This window comes from Oncorhynchus tshawytscha, unplaced genomic scaffold (assembly GCF_018296145.1).
Source record: "Oncorhynchus tshawytscha isolate Ot180627B unplaced genomic scaffold, Otsh_v2.0 Un_scaffold_7041_pilon_pilon, whole genome shotgun sequence".
NCBI lineage: Eukaryota > Metazoa > Chordata > Actinopteri > Salmoniformes > Salmonidae > Oncorhynchus > Oncorhynchus tshawytscha.
The window spans coordinates 1-21,516 of NW_024609821.1; the positions used below are offsets into that span (position 1 = coordinate 1).

Consider the following 21,516-nt stretch of genomic DNA (forward strand, 5'->3'; position numbering starts at 1 on the left):
ATGTGTACCTGTGGATGTATTTCAATGCCTACCTTCAAACTCAGTGCCTCTTTGCTTGAAATCATGGGAAAATCTAACTAAAATCCACCATGACCTCAGAAAAAAATTGTAGACCTCCAGAAGTCTGGTTCATCCTTGGGAGCAAATTCCAAATGTCTGAAGGTACAACGTTCATCTGTACAAACAATAGTACAGGTACAAAAGTATCTATATCCACAGTAAAACGAGTCCTATATCGACATAACCTGAAAGGCCGCTCAGCAAGGAAGATGCCACTGCTCCAAAACCGTCATTAAAAATGCCAGACTACAGTTTGCAACTGCACATGGGGACAAAGATCGTATTTTTTGGAGAAATGTCCTCTGATCTGATGAAACAAAAATAGAACTGTTTGGCCATAATGACCATCATTATGTTTGGAGGAAAAAGGGGGAGGCTTGCAAGCCGAAGAACACCATCGCAACCGTGAAGCACGGGGGTGGCAGCATCATGTTGTAGGGGTGCTTTGCTGCAGGAGGGACTGGTGCACTTCACAAAACATTTGGCATCATGAAGGAGGAAAGTTATGTTATATTGAAGCAGCATGTCAGACATCAGTCAGGAAGTTAAAGCTTGGTCACAAATGGATCTTCCCAAATAGACAATGACCCCAAGCATACTTCCAAAGTTGTGGCAAAATGGCTTAAGGACAACAAAGTAAAGGTATTGGAGTGGCCATCACAAAGCTCTGACCTCAGTCCTATAGAAAATTTGTGGGCAGAACTGAAAAAGCATGTGCGAGCAAGGAGGCCTACAAACCTGACTCAGTTACACCAGCTCTGCCAGGAGGAATGGGAAGCCTGTGGAAGGCTACCCGAAATGTTTGACATAAGTGAAACAATTCGAAGGCAACACTACCAAATACTATTTGAGTGTATGTAAACTTCTGACACACTGGGAATGTGATGAAAGAAATACAATCTGAATTAAATCATTATCTCTACTATTATTCTGACATTTCACATTCTTAAAATAAAATGGTGATCCTATCTGACCTAAGACAGGGATTTTTACTAGGATTAAATATCAGGAATTGTGAAAACTGAGTTTAAATGTATTTGGCTAAGGTGTATGTAAACTTCCGACTTCAACTGTATTTGTCTAACACTCAGACATTCACTAAACATGCTCTGTATTCTATACCGACCATGGTCTACAGTTCTGCTCTTACATGATGTCTGTTACTCTGGAACATATCCTAACCTACTGTAAACCTCCACACAACATGATGATAACCTACTGTAAATCTCCACACAACATGATGATAAACTACTGTAAACCTCCAAACAAACATGACAACCTACTGTAAACCTCCATACAATGTGATGTTATCTTACTGTAAACCTCCATATAACATGATGACAACCTACTGTAAACCTCCATGCAATGATGTTTTCTTACTGTAAACCTCCATACACCATGATGATATGTTGAATCTTACCAGGACTAATACAGAAATGAGACGAGGGATTAATTAATCAACTATGACAACACTTGAAGCCTGTCCTGAAGGCCCTAGTTAGAACATGGTGGGGGAGGAGGACAGAAACATTCTGCCATATTGTTTAGATTTGACTGTGGTTTCACTTTTCTTGCCCCAGTGAATTATTGATTGACGGATGGATTTATTATTTATTATTTATGTATTTATTAATTGATTGATGGATTGATTGACAGGTCCAGCTCCAGACCCAGCTCCAGGCAGAGGTTCGACAATGTCCCAGCAGTTCAAGGAGCTGAGCAGGAGGAGAGTCCTCATGGCTTCACGCATGGGAACCACTGTGACCATCAGACCTGGAGACATCCTACGCATAGGTACTGCACACACACTTACACAAGTATGAATGAATGCACACACACACACACACACTCACTCACTCACTCACTCACTCACTCACTCACTCACTCACTCTCACTCACTCACTCACTCACTCACTCACTCACTCACTCACACACACACACACACACACACACACACACACACACACACACACACACACACACACACACACACACACACACACACACACACACACACACACAGACACTGCCTCAAGCATTATCATAATGACCAAAGGCCTCCCTCTCTCATTCCAGGATGCCCAGTGGTTCCAGACCATAGAGGGCCTGTCCGTTGGGACTACCAGAACCACACTCTGAAGGAGTCCACCTGGACCGGACCAGACTTTGCCGCAGGACAGAGGCTGGGTCCTGGGCAGAATCAGGGTCTGGGTTCTGGTCTGGGTCTTCAGTACCGTATACTGGTGGGAGGTCGTGTTCTGGAGGTGAACACGGTGCAGGGAAGGTTCTCCGGACACTACCGGTGCCAGACCCCCATCCACGACAACACACAGCTGCTGTCTGCTTGGATCCACGTCTATGCTGAAGGTGTGTGTGTGTGTGTGTGTGTGTATATGTGTGTGTGTGTATATGTGTGTGTGTGTGTGCATAAACAGCGCACACACAACTTTCTGCTGGTCATAATTTATAACATTTAATGAGACCCATTCATTGTAATTCCAGGTATGTGTGCAGTCCGATGTTACACTGAACTGTGAACATCGGACTGAACACGTGTGTGCGTGTGTCTTAACTGGTGTGTGTATTCACTGACTTCTAATGCTCTTATTGTACAAATCAACCCATTCCCTTTGTAGAGCTCCATTAAGTCTCTCTTCTCCCTCCTCTTATGTCCTGTTCTTAACTGGATCAAACACACACATGATGGCTATTGTGCTGTCAGGTCCAACCTCACTTTCAGGTTTTGTCCCAAATAGCACCCTATTTCCCACATAGTGCACTACTTTTGACCGGAGCACTATGGATACATAGTGCACTACTTTTGCACTATGTAGGGAATATTGTGTAATTTGGAACATACTCTCATCCTCTCTGTGGATACAGCTGTTAGCTATCACCAGACCCCAATTAACATGGGAATTTGTACCACTCACAGTCATCAGAACATATCTTTCCTCTGAAGAATTTTTATAATTCAGACATGAGGGAAGTGGAGGAGTATGACGAGAGAGACAGAGAGAGAGAGAGAGACAGACAGAAAGAGAGGGAGAGGGAAACAGAGGGAGAGAGAGAGAGAGAGAGAGAGGGACACAGACAGACAGACAGACAGACAGACAGACAGACAGACAGACAGACAGACAGACAACGAGAGAGAGAGACAGAGGGAGAGAGAGAGAGAGAGAGACAGAGACAGAGAAACTCCGGCAGGCAGTGTCTCAGGCATGGTAGTGAACTTAAGCCCTAAACCCTGTATCGTTTTAAGCTGTGCCAAAACCTCTTGGACCCCATGTTGTTTCTAGTGAAACTTCCCTTCTGTCCTTTCTGTGTCCTGAACCGGAGCATTAGTGGGCTCTGGAAGAGCTTAGGCAGAGGGCTGGGACAATTATCAGTAGACTCAAAATATGCAGCAGCCCCAGGTTACATCCCAAATGGCACCCTTTTCCATTGTGCACTACTACCTGTAGGTCCTGGTCAAAAGTAGTGCACTATGTAGGGAATAGGGTACCATTTGGGACAGGCCTGCAGTGTACTCTAGCTAGCTGTGCCTCAACCTTTTATTCGTCGTAATGGGAAGTATTTGAATGACAGTAATGTGATATTATTGAATGAAAATGATAGGCCCAGTGTTGGCCAAACCATAGTTTGCTTTACTGCTATGCTGTGGTATGCAGTCAAACTGGGTAATGAGGATCTGGTTTGCTCTACTTGGTGTCGATGGGTCAGTGTGGTGGTGGTGAGTGTGGTGGTGGGTGGGTCAGTGGATGTACTAGTGGGTGGGTCAGTGGGTGTGGTGGTGGGTGGGTGTTCTGTGTGATGTGTTTCTGGCTAGTACTGCTGTGGTGTTTATAACATATTGTGTATGTGTGAGCGTGCGTGCTGTGGGGTTTGTTTCAGCTCAATAACGTGTGTATGTGTGCATGCGTGTGTCTCCAGAGTTTGCGTGGCGTCTTGGGGACTGGACGGCGTGCAGCGCCTCGTGTGGGGACCGGGGGATGAGGACACGGAGGGTCCGCTGTGTCACGCCAGAGGGACGTGAGGTCACACCCTCCATGTGTCACCACCTAGACAGACCTGTCTCCTCACAGCTGGCCTGCAACCTGCATGACTGCCCCCCCAGGTACCCCCACACACACACACACACACACACACACACACACACAAACACTCTCTGACACACACGCAAGCACACGCACACACACTCTCAGACACACACACAATCTCTCTCACACACACACACACACACACTCTCTCTCAGACACTCACACACACACATAACACGCAAGCACACACACACTATATACATCTGCTTTTCTAGGTAAAACAGATGCGTGGTTTCACTGACCCCCGAGGAAAAATCTACAGGGAAATAGGTCATTCAGCTTCATGAGCCACTGTCATGAAGAGTCTTGTCTAATATAGTTGTGTCCTAAATGGCCTTGTATAGTGCACTTCTTTTAAACAGATCCCTATGGGCCCTGGTCAAAGGTAGTGTACAATATACATTATAGGGAATAGGGGTCCATTTGGGATGTTGGCTATAGTTCCTTATTTAGTCTCCTTCTTCTACTGCTTTATGTCAGCAACTGTCCAAGACCAATATACATAAATCACATTCAGGTCCAAGTGTTGAGGTTTCATTCTTTTTCCTTGTACTGTAGCAGTCAATAGGGGAGAGTGGGATAAGTTGAGACATTTTTTACATTCAGCATCACCCTGTCAAGGGAAATATAGTATTCTTTCTACCAAAGATATCTAAATATATTGCAGAATATTACCGTTTTTTTCAATTGCTAACAAGCATCGGTCAATACTGAAGACACTTTTTCAAAACTCTTCACACAGTCTGCATTACCAACATGCATCTTGGCCAAACAGTTCATCTCACCTCCAAAACTCACTCAAACCACCAAAACACTTTATACGTGTCTCAAAATAAGCTAGTTCGACCAGAACACAGTCAACAGTTCTCACTCAGAAAGCATACGTTGTCACTCATAACACACTGACCTAAATAACAACAGGGAGCATTACATAAAGGATGAACTTTTCTCTTTGAAGTTTGAATGAATTTTCACATAAATCAGTATTTCATTATAGAATAAGAATAACACATTTTCACTTTATTGACTATACTAAAGTATATGTAACAAGAATGAATCAGAAATGCAGCAATTTGCTTCAAAAGCCTATGCATATAGTAATTTAGATGTGAAAAATAAAAAGTTGAAACAAAAAATGAATCCCTGAAATTCCAGGGCTACAATAATAATTACAACAAAAAAACATCAACATGTATAGTATAATCACTCATACTGTAGAGTACTGTGTAGTATAATCACTCATACTGTACAGTACTATGTAGTATAATCACTCATACTGTAGAGTACTGTGTAGTATAATCACTCATACTGTAGAGTACTGTGTAGTATAATCACTCATACTGTAGAGTACTGTGTAGTATAATCACTCATACTGCACAGTACTGTGTAGTATAATCACTCATACTGTACAGTACTGTGTAGTATAATCGCTCACTGTACAGTACTGTGTAGTATAATCACTCATACTGTACAGTACTGTGTAGTATAATCACTCATACTGTAGAGTACTGTGTAGTATAATCAGTCATACTGTACAGTACTGTGTAGTATAATCACTCATACTGTACAGTACTGTGTAGTATAATCACTCATACTGTACAGTACTGTGTAGTACTGTACAGTACTGTGTAGTATAATCACTCATACTGTACAGTACTGTGTAGTATAATCACTCATACTGTACAGTACTGTGTAGTATAATCACTCATACTGTACAGTACTGTGTAGTATAATCACTCATACTGTACAGTACTGTGTAGTATAATCACTCATACTGTAGAGTACTGTGTAGTATAATCACTCATACTGTAGAGTACTGTGTAGTATAATCACTCATACTGTAGAGTACTGTGTAGTATAATCACTCATACTGTACAGTACTGTGTAGTATAATCACTCATACTGTAGAGTACTGTGTAGTATAATCACTCATACTGTAGAGTACTGTGTAGTATAATCACTCATACTGTAGAGTACTGTGTAGTATAATCACTCATACTGTAGAGTACTGTGTAGTATAATCACTCATACTGTACAGTACTGTGTAGTATAATCACTCATACTGTAGAGTACTGTGTAGTATAATCACTCATACTGTAGAGTACTGTGTAGTATAATCACTCATACTGTAGAGTACTGTGTAGTATAATCACTCATACTGTAGAGTACTGTGTAGTATAATCACTCATACTGTACAGTACTGTGTAGTATAATCACTCATACTGTAGAGTACTGTGTAGTATAATCACTCATACTGTACAGTACTGTGTAGTATAATCACTCATACTGTAGAGTACTGTGTAGTATAATCACTCATACTGTAGAGTACTGTGTAGTATAATCACTCATACTGTAGAGTACTGTGTAGTATAATCACTCATACTGTAGAGTACTGTGTAGTATAATCACTCATACTGTAGAGTACTGTGTAGTATAATCACTCATACTGTACAGTACTGTGTAGTATAATCACTCATACTGTAGAGTACTGTGTAGTATAATCACTCATACTGTAGAGTACTGTGTAGTATAATCACTCATACTGTACAGTACTGTGTAGTATAATCACTCATACTGTAGAGTACTGTGTAGTATAATCACTCATACTGTAGAGTACTGTGTAGTATAATCACTCATACTGTAGAGTACTGTGTAGTATAATCACTCATACTGTAGAGTACTGTGTAGTATAATCAGTCATACTGTAGAGTACTGTGTAGTATAATCAGTCATACTGTAGAGTACTGTGTAGTATAATCAGTCATACTGTAGAGTACTGTGTAGTATAATCACTCATACTGTAGAGTACTGTGTAGTATAATCACTCATACTGTACAGTACTGTGTAGTATAATCACTCATACTGTAGAGTACTGTGTAGTATAATCACTCATACTGTAGAGTACTGTGTAGTATAATCACTCATACTGTAGAGTACTGTGTAGTATAATCACTCATACTGTACAGTACTGTGTAGTATAATCACTCATACTGTACAGTACTGTGTAGTATAATCACTCATACTGTAGAGTACTGTGTAGTATAATCACTCATACTGTAGAGTACTGTGTAGTATAATCACTCATACTGTAGAGTACTGTGTAGTATAATCACTCATACTGTCAGTACTGTAGTATAATCACTCATACTGTAGAGTACTGTGTAGTATAATCACTCATACTGTAGAGTACTGTGTAGTATAATCACTCATACTGTAGAGTACTGTGTAGTATAATCACTCATACTGTAGAGTACTGTGTAGTATAATCACTCATACTGTAGAGTACTGTGTAGTATAATCACTCATACTGTAGAGTACTGTGTAGTATAATCACTCATACTGTAGAGTACTGTGTAGTATAATCACTCATACTGTAGAGTACTGTGTAGTACTGTGTAGTATAATCAGTCATACTGTACAGTACTGTGTAGTATAATCACTCATACTGTACAGTACTGTGTAGTATAATCACTCATACTGTACAGTACTGTGTAGTATAATCACTCATACTGTACAGTACTGTGTAGTATAATCACTCATACTGTACAGTACTGTGTAGTATAATCACTCATACTGTACAGTACTGTGTAGTATAATCACTCATACTGTACAGTACTGTGTAGTATAATCACTCATACTGTACAGTACTGTGTAGTATAATCACTCATACTGTACAGTACTGTGTAGTATAATCACTCATACTGTAGAGTACTGTGTAGTATAATCACTCATACTGTAGAGTACTGTGTAGTATAATCACTCATACAGTACTGTAGTATAATCACTCAGTACTGTGTAGTATAATCACTCATACTGTATAAGTACTGTGTAGTATAATCACTCATACTGTAGAGTACTGTGTAGTATAATCACTCATACTGTAGAGTACTGTACTGTAGAGTACTGTGTAGTATAATCACTCATACTGTAGAGTACTGTGTAGTATAATCACTCATACTGTAGAGTACTGTGTAGTATAATCACTCATACTGTACAGTACTGTGTAGTATAATCACTCATACTGTAGTACTGTGTAGTATAATCACTCATACTGTAGAGTACTGTGTAGTATAATCACTCATACTGTACAGTACTGTGTAGTATAATCACTCATACTGTAGAGTACTGTGTAGTATAATCACTCATACTGTACAGTACTGTAGTATAATCACTCATACTGTAGAGTACTGTGTAGTATAATCACTCATACTGTAGAGTACTGTGTAGTATAATCACTCATACTGTAGAGTACTGTGTAGTATAATCACTCATACTGTAGAGTACTGTGTAGTATAATCACTCATACTGTACAGTACTGTGTAGTATAATCACTCATACTGTAGAGTACTGTGTAGTATAATCACTCATACTGTACAGTACTGTACTCACTCATACTGTCAGTACTGTATAGTATAATCACTCATACTGTACAGTACTGTGTAGTATAATCACTCATACTGTAGAGTACTGTGTAGTATAATCACTCATACTGTAGAGTACTGTGTAGTATAATCACTCATACTGTAGTAGTACTGTGTAGTATAATCACTCATACTGTACAGTACTGTGTAGTATAATCACTCATACTGTAGAGTACTGTGTAGTATAATCACTCATACTGTACAGTACTGTGTAGTATAATCACTCATACTGTAGAGTACTGTGTAGTATAATCATACTGTCATACTGTAGAGTACTGTGTAGTATAATCACTCATACTGTAGAGTACTGTGTAGTATAATCACTCATACTGTAGAGTACTGTGTAGTATAATCACTCATACTGTACAGTACTGTGTAGTATAATCACTCAGTACTGTCATACTGTAGAGTACTGTGTAGTATAATCACTCATACTGTACAGTACTGTACTAATCACTCATACTGTAACAGTACTGTGTAGTATAATCACTCATACTGTACAGTACTGTGTAGTATAATCACTCATACTGTAGTATAATCACATAGTACTGTGTAGTATAATCACTCATACTGTACAGTACTGTGTAGTATAATCACTCATACTGTAGTATAATCAGTACTGTGTAGTATAATCACTCATACTGTACAGTACTGTGTAGTATAATCAGTCATACTGTACAGTACTGTGTAGTATAATCAGTCATACTGTAGAGTACTGTGTAGTATAATCACTCATACTGTAGAGTACTGTGTAGTATAATCACTCATACTGTAGAGTACTGTGTAGTATAATCACTCATACTGTACAGTACTGTGTAGTATAATCACTCATACTGTACAGTACTGTGTAGTATAATCACTCATACTGTAGAGTACTGTGTAGTATAATCACTCATACTGTACAGTACTGTGTAGTATAATCACTCACTGTCAGTACTGTAGTATAATCACTCATACTGTACAGTACTGTAGTATAATCACTCATAATCAGTACTGTGTAGTATAATCACTCATACTGTACAGTACTGTAGTAGTATAATAATCACTCATACTGTACAGTACTGTGTAGTATAATCACTCATACTGTACAGTACTGTGTAGTATAATCACTCATACTGTAGAGTACTGTGTAGTATAATCACTCATACTGTAGAGTACTGTGTAGTATATCACTCATACTGTACAGTACTGTGTAGTATAATCACTCATACTGTACAGTACTGTGTAGTATAATCACTCATACTGTAGCAGTACTGTGTAGTATAATCACTCATACTGTAGCAGTACTGTGTAGTATAATCACTCATACTGTACAGTACTGTGTAGTATAATCACTCATACTGTACAGTACTGTGTAGTATAATCACTCATACTGTACAGTACTGTGAGTATAATCACTCATACTGTACAGTACTGTGTAGTATAATCACTCATACTGTACAGTAGTACTGTGTAGTATAATCACTCATACTGTAGAGTACTGTGTAGTATAATCACTCATACTGTACAGTACTGTGAGTATAGTTCTCATACTCAGGAGTAGTATAATCACTCATACTGTACAGTACTGTGTAGTATAATCACTCATACTGTACAGTACTGTGTAGTATAATCACTCATACTGTACAGTACTGTCATAGTATAATCACTCATACTGTACAGTACTGTGAGGGTTCTAGTTCTCATCAACATGTATAGTATAATCACTCATACTGTACAGTACTGTGAGGGATCTAGTTCTCATCAACATGTATAGTATAATCAGTACTGTGAGGGTTCTCAACATGTATAGTATAATACTGTACAGTACTGTGAGGGTTCTAGTTCTCATCAACATGTATAGTATAACTCACTCAGTACTGTACAGTTCTCATCAACATGTATAGTATAATCACTCATACTGTACAGTACTGTGAGGGTTCTAGTTCTCATCAACATGTATAGTATAATCACTCATACTGTACAGTACTGTGAGGGGTCTAGTTCTCATCAACATGTATAGTATAATCACTCATACTGTACAGTACTGTGAGGGGTCTAGTTCTCATCAACATGTATAGTATAATCACTCATACTGTACAGTACTGTGAGGGTTCTAGTTCTCATCAACATGTATAGTATAATCACTCATACTGTACAGTACTGTGAGGGTTCTAGTTCTCATCAACATGTATAGTATAATCACTCATACTGTACAGTACTGTGTAGTATAATCACTCATACTGTAGAGTACTGTGTAGTATAATCACTCATACTGTAGAGTACTGTGTAGTATAATCACTCATACTGTAGAGTACTGTGTAGTATAATCACTCATACTGTACAGTACTGTGGAATGTCTAATCCAACCCTGGCAGTAGTGTCTAACACTCTCATTGAACACCCTGTCAGTCTTCAGAAGAAGTATAATCACTCATACTGTACAGTACTGTGAGGGTTCTAGTTCTCATCAACATGTATAGTATAATCACTCATACTGTACAGTACTGTGAGGGGTCTAGTTCTCCCTCTCTCCTGCATTTGGCCACAAGTTCTCATCAATGTCACATCTTATATCTTCTCTGGCGATGCATCTTGGAAAGTATCTTCTGGAATGTCTAATCCAACCCTGGCAGTCTTCAGGAGAAGTGTCTCCACACTCTGGCAGTCTTCAGGAGAAGTGTCTCCACACCCTGGCAGTCTTCAGGAGAAGTGTCTCCACACCCTGGCAGTCTTCAGGAGAAGTGTCTCCACACCCTGGCAGTCTTCAGGAGAAGTGTCTCCACACCCTGGCAGTCTTCAGGAGAAGTGTCTTCAGGAGAAGTGTCTCCACACCCTGGCAGTCTTCAGGAGAAGTGTCTCCACACCCTGGCAGTCTTCAGGAGAAGTGTCTCCACACCCTGGCAGTCTTCAGGAGAAGTGTCTCCACACCCTGGCAGTCTTCAGGAGAAGTGTCTCCACACCCTGGCAGTCTTCAGGAGAAGTGTCTCCACACCCTGGCAGTCTTCAGGAGAAGTGTCCCCACACCCTGGCAGTCTTCAGGAGAAGTGTCCCCACACCCTGGCAGTCTTCAGGAGAAGTGTCTCCACACCCTGGCAGTCTTCAGGAGAAGTGTCCCACACCCTGGCAGTCTTCAGGAGAAGTGTCCCCACACCCTGGCAGTCTTCAGGAGAAGTGTCCCCACACCCTGGCAGTCTTCAGGAGAAGTGTCCCCACACCCTGGCAGTCTTCAGGAGAAGTGTCCCCACACCCTGGCAGTCTTCAGGAGAAGTGTCCCCACACCCTGGCAGTCTTCAGGAGAAGTGTCCCCACACCCTGGCAGTCTTCAGGAGAAGTGTCCCCACACCCTGGCAGTCTTCAGGAGAAGTGTCTCCACACCCTGGCAGTCTTCAGGAGAAGTGTCTCCACACCCTCCATTCATGGCATCCAGTAAGGACATCTGGTCATGTGGATGGTGGTCATAAACCTTCCACCTCTACACAGAGAAAAACTCCTCTATGGGGTTTAGGAAGGGGGAGTATGGAGGCAGGAATAGTACTGCAGCAGAGTGGTGGAATGCCACATTATCCCACACAACAACGAAGGTAGGGGAATTCATTGCCCCTCTCTCCTCTGCTGGCACAAGTCGATTATGCAGGTCATCCAGAAAATAAATGAGCCTCTCTGTATTGTAGGGGCCAATGAGCGGTTTGTGTAACAGCTAACCATCATTGGACAGTGCTGCACACATTGTGATGTTAGCTCCTCTCTGGCCTGGGACATCCACAGTTGCTTTCTGTCCAATCACATTTCTTCCCCTGCGGTATGTTTTTGACAGGTTGAATCCAGCTTCATCCACAAAAATGAATGTATGTGCAGTTTGCCTGGCTTCCATCTACATTACGCTCTAAAATACAATAAATCCACAGTTTTACAGTACTTTACATTATGCATAGCTGTGTATGTACCCTGTCTGGTAACAAGACTAAAAACAGGACTCGAGTAGGCTTTCAGCTAAAATTGCAATCAGCTGTGTTTGGAATAGTTAAATATTCTGCTGAGATTTTATGTGTTTCAATCTGGTTACTGCAGAAAATTTGCCATCATTCTGTTTTGAATGTGTTTTGGAAACAGTGTGTTAGGATTTGAAAAACAAGTGCTGCAAATATATAGTTTTGCAGGTGGTGGAGTATGAATGAGAAAATAGTAAATGGATTTTGGAAAATGTGGTCATTGAATGCATTTTGTGTGAAAGCAATGAAAAATGATTCACTGTTTGGTCCACATACACTTCTGTTTCGCTGACTGTGTGAAGAGTTTTGACAATGTGACTTCAGTTTGGAGATTATAACAGAACATGGCCAAGATGTCCAAATGTTCATAAATGACCAGCATGGTCAAATAATAATCACAGTAGTTGTCGAGGGTGCAGCAAGTCAGCACCTCAGGTACTGAACAGTTGAAACTGGAGCAGCAGCACGGCCAGGTGGACTGGGGACAGCAAGGAGTCCTCATGCCAGGTAGTCCTGAGGCATGGTCCTCGGGCTTAGGTCCTCCGAGAGAGAGAAAGAGAGAATTAGAGACAGCATACTTAAATTCACACAGGACACCGCATAAGACAGGAGAAGTACTCCAGATATAACAAACTGACCCTAGCCCCCCGACACAAACTACTGCAGCATAAATACTGGAGGCTGAGACAGGAGGGGTCAGGAGATACTGTGGCCCCACCCGAGGACACCCCCGGACAGAGCCAAACAGGAAGGATATAACCCCACCCACTTTGCCAAAGCACAGCCCCCACACCACTAGAGGGATATCTTCAACTACCAACTTACCATCCTGAGACAAGGCTGAGTATAGCCCACAAAGATGGGGGGGGGGGGCGCCAACCCAGACAGGAAGACCACGTCAGTGACGCACCCCTCCTCGGGACGGCATGAAAGAGCACCAGTAAGCCAGTGACTCAGCCCCTGTAATAGGGTTAGAGGCAGAGAATCCCAGTGGGAAGAGGGGAACCGGCCAGGCAGAGAAAGCAAGGGCGGTTCGTTGCTCCAGAGCCTTTCCGTTCACACTCCTGGGCCAGACTACACTCAATCATAGGACCTATTGAAGAGATGAGTCTTCAGTAAAGACTTAAAGGTTGAGACCGAGTTTGCGTCTCTCACATGGGTAGGCAGACCATTCCATAAAAATGGAGCTCTATAGGAGAAAGCCCTGCCTCCAGGTGTTTGCTTAGAAATTCTAGGGACAACTACCTGTTTTAAAACCATGTTTTAAAACCATGTTGATCTTTATTTCCAAACAGTTACCTGTCTTGTAATCATTTTAAGCATCTTTTAACACAGGCTTAACACCTTACCCCAAGGCAAACATTTTTACTATATTAGCCCACACAGATGCAAGGATGCACTTTCATGCTAGGTTTAGGTCCTCATACTGAAGCTTATAGAGAGCCCAACTGATGTGTAGAACAATCTTTAAATGATCTACTTTAGTTTAGATACAAGCGTCATAAAAATGCTATATTTTGGACCTAACTTGTTTACCACTTTTTCCATGTGGTTTCTTCCTTCATAGACTCCATGAAATTATGACCTCTTCCTAAATGTTTGGTCAAATTATATATTTTATGTATAGTTTCCTAGAAACAAGAGTAGCTCAACTTACCCCTTTGGCTCAACATACCCCAGCCTGCCCACTGAAATCCCTGGGCAGAACATTGAGTCCTGATCATTGGGATATGTGGCCCTATGCATTAAAGAGGCTAGCCAGGATCTAACACTACATGGGTAGTTTTATTCCTTCCTTCCCTCTGAACCTGGTTCCTCTCTGGGTTTCTTCCTTCTAGGGAGTTTTTCCCGGCCAATATGTTTAGACTTTTCCTTCTGCTTTGCTTTGTTCTGTAGAGGTTTAGGTCAGGTAACTGGAAAGCACTTTGTGACAAGTACTGATGTAAAAAGGAATTTATATAATCAATGTTATTTGATTGATTGATTGATTGTTCTCTCCCAGCTGGGTAGCATCCGTGTGGTCCAAGTGTTCCACTTCCTGTGGGCGGGGCTGGAGACAGCGGCAGGTGTCCTGTGGGCAGGTGGAGTCGGGGGGAGCGGTGAGGACGCTAGCGCCATCTGTCTGTGGGAGGAACACGCAGCCTGCAGACAGACAGGAGTGTACCTGCGACAACTGTCCAGCCTGGGTTACCAGCCCCTGGGGAAAGGTAGAGACGCAGGCACAAACACACACAGAGACACCCACACCTGCCCCCACACTCGCACACACATCTGCACAAACACACACACACCTAAACAGACACTCATGTACAGACGCACACGAACAGACGCACCCACACCTACACACACAGACCACACAGACACACACAGACACCATACACACACAGACACACCACAGACACCACACACAGATGACACACACACACACACACACACACAACTATTTTCCACAACATTACCTTTGTTATCATTGACATACATGCATGATGTTTGAATACTGTGTACTTGATGTTCTGGGATGAAGTTTCCTCTAGATGCAGACCTAGGATCAGCTTCTCCTTCCCCAACTTTAACCTTTAGTGGGGGGATATGCTAAACTGACCCAAGATCACTGTCTAGGGCCAATTGCCATCTACTCCAACCAACGCATTACTACAAAGAAGTCCTGAATAAAGTTGTCAGGCTGTGAAACATTCCTTGTTTAGTATTGTGAGAACATGTTAATTGCCCACAGTGCTCGGGGAAATGTTTGGGTCCCACCCTCACAGTCCAGAAGAGGTCGGTGATATGTAGACATGTCAACGGCACCACACACCCTGACTGTGACCCCAGAGAAAGGTAAACACACAACCACAGGAGGTTGGTGGCACCTTAATTGGGGAGGACGGGCTCGTGGTAATTTATGGAGCGGAATCAGTGGAATGGTATTAAATACATCCAACACATGGTTTCCATTCCATTTGTGCCGTTCCGGACATTATTATGAGCCATTCTCCCCTCAGCAGCCTCCTGTGACGCACACACACCTACACACAAACACACACACACCTACACACAAACACACACACACACACAAACACACACACACAGTCTAATTTCCTCCTGTCTCGTTTAGCTGAATCTGGTCATGAATAGCGTGGTTGTTGAACAAGTTGAGGAGACTAAAATACTTGGTGTTACCTTAGATTGTAAACTGTCATGGTCAAAACATATTGATTTAATGGTTGTAAAGATGGGGAGAGGTCTGTCCGTGATAAAGATATTTTTTGACACCACACTCCACAAAGCAAGTCCTGCAGGCTCTAGTTTTATCTTATCTTGGTTATTGTCCAGTCATGTGGTCGAGTGCTGCAAAGAAGGACCTAGTTAAGCTGCAGCTGGTCCAGAACAGAGCGTCATTTTTTGCTCTTCAATAATATGCATGACAGTCTCTCTTAGCTAAGAGTTGAGGAATAACTGACTGTATTGCTTCTTGTTTTTATAAGAAACAGGAATTAGTTGGACATTCCTAATTGTTTGGATAGTCAACTTACACACAGCACTAACACACACACTTACCCCACCAGAGGTCTTTTCACAGTCCACAAATCCAGAATGAATTCAAGGAAACGTACAGTATTATACAGAACCATGAGTTTACGGAACTCCCTTCCATCTTATATACAGTATTATACAGAACCATGAGTTTACGGAACTCCCTTCCATCTTATATACAGTATTATACAGAACCATGAGTGCATGGGACTCCCTTCCATCTTATATACAGTATTATACAGAACCATGAGTTTACGGAACTCCCTTCCATCTTATATACAGTATTATACAGAACCATGAGTTTACAGAACTCCCTTCCATCTTATATACAGTATTATACAGAACCATGAGTTTACAGAACTCCCTTCCATCTTATATACAGTATTATACAGAACCATGAGTTTACGGAGAACTCTTATATACAGTATTATACAGAACCATGAGTTTACGGGAACTCCATGGGACTCCCTTCCATCTTATATACAGTATATACAGTATTATACAGAACCATGAGTTTACAGAACTCCCTTCCATCTTATATACAGTATTATACAGAACCATGAGTTTACGGAACTCCCTTCCATCTTATATACAGTATTATACAGAACCATGAGTTTACGGAACTCCCTTCCATCTTATATACAGTATTATACAGAACCATGAGTTTACAGAACTCCCTTCCATCTTATATACAGTATTATACAGAACCATGAGTTTACGGAACTCCCTTCCATCTTATATACAGTATTATACAGAACCATGAGTTTACAGTATTATACAGAACTCCCTTCCATCTTATATACAGTATTATACAGAACCATATACAGTTTACAGAACTCCCTTCCATCTTATATACAGTATTATACAGAACCATGAGTTTACGGAACTCCCTTCCATCTTATATACAGTATTATACAGAACCATGAGTTTACGGAACTCCCTTCCATCTTATATACAGTATTATACAGAACCATGAGTTTACGGAACTCCCTTCCATCTTATATACAGTATTATACAGAACCATGAGAGAACTCCCTTCCATCTTATACAGTATTATACAGAACTACGGAACCCTTCCATCTTATATACAGTATTATACAGAACCATGAGTTTACGGAACTCCCTTCCATCTTATATACAGTATTATACAGAACCATGAGTTTACGGAACTCCCTTCCATCTTATATACAGTATTATACAGAACCATGAGTTTACAGAACCATGAACTCCCTTCCATCTTATATACAGTATTATACAGAACCATGAGTTTATGGGAACTCCCTTCCATCTTATATACAGTATTATACAGAACCATGAGTTTACGGAACTCCCTTCCATCTTATATACAGTATTATACAGAACCATGAGTTTATGGAACTCCCTTCCATCTTATATACAGTATTATACAGAACCATGAGTTTACGGGACTCCCTTCCACTACCCTTCCATCTTATATACAGTATTATACAGAACCATGAGTGCACAGGAACTCCCTTCCATCTTATATACAGTATTATACAGAACCATGAGTTTACATGAGGAACTCCCTTCCATCTTATATACAGAACATGAGTTTACGGACTCCCTTCCATCTTATATACAGTATTACCATGAGTTTACGGAACTCCTTCCATCTTATATACAGTATTATACAGAACCATGAGTTTACGGGAACTCCCTTCCATCTTATATACAGTATTATACAGAACCATGAGTGCATGGGACTCCCTTCCATCTTATATACAGTATTATACAGAACCATGAGTTTACGGAACTCCCTTCCATCTTATATACAGTATTATACAGAACCATGAGTTTACAGAACTCCCTTCCATCTTATATACAGTATTATACAGAACCATGAGTTTACGGAACTCCCTTCCATCTTATATACAGTATTATACAGAACCATGAGTTTACGGAACTCCCTTCCATCTTATATACAGTATTATACAGAACCATGAGTTTACGGAACTCCCTTCCATCTTATATACAGTATTATACAGAACCATGAGTGCATGGGACTCCCTTCCATCTTATATACAGTATTATACAGAACCATGAGTTTACGGAACTCCCTTCCATCTTATATACAGTATTATACAGAACCATGAGTTTACGGAACTCCCTTCCATCTTATATACAGTATTATACAGAACCATGAGTTTACGGGACTCCCTTCCATCTTATATACAGTATTATACAGAACCATGACTCCTTCCATCTTATATACAGTATTATACAGAACCATGAGTTTACGGAACTCCCTTCCATCTTATATACAGTATTATACAGAACCATGAGTATTTACAGAACCATGACGGAACTCCCTTCCATCTTATATACAGTATTATACAGAACCATGAGTTTACGGAACTCCCTTCCATCTTTTACAGTATTATACAGAACTCCCTTCCATCTTATATACAGTATTATACAGAACCATGAGTTTACGGAACTCCCTTCCATCTTATATACAGTATTATACAGAACCATGAGTGCATGGGACTCCCTTCCATCTTATATAGAGCGCAAGTGAACAGAAAACCTAGTTTTTTTAAATAAACTAATAAAGCAACACCTCACGGCACAACACCTCTCCCTCATGTGACCTACTGGTTGTGTGTATGTACTGACATGTGACCTACTGGTTGTGTGTATGTACTGACATGTGACCTACTGGTTGTGTGTATGTACTGACATGTGACCTACCTACATGTGACCTACTGGTTGTGTGTATGTACTGACATGTGACCTACTGGTTGTGTGTATGTACTGACATGTGACCTACTGGTTGTGTGTATGTATGTGTGTATGTACTGACATGTGACCTACTGGTTGTGTGTATGTACTGACATGTGACCTACTGGTTGTGTGTATGTACTGACATGTGACCTACTGGTTGTGTGTATGTACTGACATGTGACCTACTGGTTTGTGTGTATGTACTGACATGTGACCTACAGGTTGTGTGTATGTACTGACATGTGACCTACTGGTTGTGTATATGTACTGACATGTGACCTACTGGTTGTGTGTATGTACTGACATGTGACACTGTGACCTGACATGTGACCTACTGGTTGTGTGTATGTACTGACATGTGACCTACTGGTTGTGTGTATGTACTGACATGTGACCTACAGGTTGTGTGTATGTGTGACATGTACTGACATGTGACCTACTGGTTGTGTGTATGTACTGACATGTGACCTACTGGTTGTGTGTATGTACTGACATGTGACCTACTGGTTGTGTGTATGTACTGACATGTGACCTACTGGTTGTGTGTATGTACTGACATGTGACCTACTGGTTGTGTGTATGTACTGACATGTGACCTACTGGTTGTGTGTATGTACTGACATGTGACCTACTGGTTGTGTGTATGTACTGACATGTACGTGGAACTAAACAAACACACACACATGCATGTATGTATATAAATTATAAAGTCTTTTGTCTGTAATGTATTTTTGTTATGTGTCAGATTCCAGTAAGACGCTCTGTCTCCATTGGTTCCGGCTAAAGGGGATCCTAATCAACTCAAATCCTTCCCTCTATCTCTCTTTGTCTCCCTCAGGCCCGTCTCAGTGCGTAACTGTTCGTCGGAGCTGTGTGACGTACACTGGCGCGTGGGGCCGTGGCGGCGTGCACGGCAGCCTGTGGCAGCGGATTTCAGTCTCGCAGGGTGGACTGTGCCCACCTGAGGAGTGGCAGAACCCTGGCAGACCAGCACTGCACCTGGCACAGACGCCCAGCCACCTGGCAGCACTGTAACGCCACCACCTGTGGAAGTGAGTGTGTAGTGTTTTTACCATGTCACCATATTACCCTCACTGCCTTTCCTCTGGCTTCTGAAGCTGGGGAATATGTCATTGGAGTGGCTTGGCATAAGTTTGACTAAAAAAACACCTTTTACAAAAACGGTGACTTTGCACAAGTAAAATCACACAAACCCTCTTTTTAAACTGTTAAACGGCTTTTTAACAGTCCAGACCCAAATCTATATGGACAGTTACTCTGATGTTTAATTTTAGCCCGAATTTGACGTTAAGCCATACTCCTTAGCTTTCTGCTACTTTTTAATGGAAATGTGGCATGTGTTCCAAGTGGCATTCTATTCCCTATATAGTACTACTGATACCAGAGTACTATAAGAGCCCTGGTCAAAGTAGTGCACTATAAAGGAAAAAGGGTGCCATTTGGGACATAACCATGTTCTTCTGTGGGGAAAATGGATGTTATTTTATGCCAAAATGTCGAGTTTCAGCATTTAACACAATGTATGTTGTCTCTGTGTCTCTGTGTAGGTGAATGTAAAGACACCACCCACTACTGTGCCGTGGTGAAGAGGTTAAAGCTTTGCCCCCTCGACATGTACAGGCAGAGGTGTTGTGAGTCCTGTTTACAGGAGGATGGCTCCACCTAGTGTTCTAGGAGGAAGTTGCCCCTAGATGCTGGTCTTCGGTTAGTTTTGCATTTCCTCCACTAGCGGTTAAGGCTGGGATTGGGGAGGGGAAGCTGATCCTAGATCTGTACCTAGAGGAAACCCCTGAGCGTTGAGACACAGTGTGGACAACATAACTCTTGGAAGCCAAGGATGGATGGATGGATGGATGGATGGATGGATGGATGGATGGATGGATGGATGGATGGATGGATGGATGGATGGATGGATGGATAGATTGAAGGAGGGATGGACGAAGGAGGGATGGATTGAGGCAGGGAGGGAGGGATGGATGGACGGAAGGAGGGATGGATGGATTGAGGGAGGGAGGGAGGGATGGATGGATGGATAGAGGGATAGATTGGGAAAGGGAGGGATGGATGGATGGATGGAGGGATAGATTGGGGAAGGGAGGGATGGATGGATGGATGGATGGAGGGATAGATTAAGGGAGGGATGGATGGATGGTGGATAGATGAAGGGCGGTGGATGGATGGAGGGATAGATTGAGGGATGGATGGAGGGATAGATGTATGGAGGGATAGATTGAGGCAGGGCTGGATGGATGGAGGGATGGGTTGAGGGAGGGAGGGATGGATGGATGGAGGGATATATTGAGGGAGGGATGAAGGCTTGGATTGAGGGAGGGATGAATGTGTGGAGGGATGGATGGAGGGATAGATCAAGGGAGGGATGGATGGATAGAGGGACAGATTGAGAGAGGGATAGATGGAGGATTAGCTTGAGGGAGGGAGGGATGTAGGGAGGGATGGATTGAGGGAGGGAGGGATCGATTGAGGGAGGGAGGGCTGGGGGAGGGATAGATTGAGGGAGGGAGGGATGGATGGAGGGATAGATTGAGGGAGGGATGGATGGATGGAGGAATAGATTGAAGGAAGGATGGAGGCTTGGATTGAGGGAGGGAGGGACCATGTAACATGGTAGACTGGTCATAGCCTGAGATTGTTTGGAGTCTGCTT

General features: G+C 41.8%; 1 protein-coding gene across 1 annotated transcript; it reads left to right on the forward strand.

Moving 5' to 3' along the window:
* Window positions 1-1,696: 1,696 nt before the first annotated feature.
* LOC112241926 (ADAMTS-like protein 1) lies at window positions 1,697-20,744 on the forward strand. Its single transcript, XM_042319010.1, has 7 exons — window positions 1,697-1,854; window positions 2,137-2,427; window positions 3,994-4,177; window positions 14,555-14,759; window positions 15,287-15,390; window positions 19,670-19,883; window positions 20,400-20,744. The coding sequence occupies exons 1-6, from the start codon at window positions 1,755-1,757 to the stop codon at window positions 19,794-19,796; spliced, it is 1,011 nt and encodes a 336-aa protein (XP_042174944.1). The 5' UTR covers window positions 1,697-1,754; the 3' UTR covers window positions 19,797-19,883; window positions 20,400-20,744.
* The last annotated feature ends 772 nt before the right edge of the window (window positions 20,745-21,516 follow it).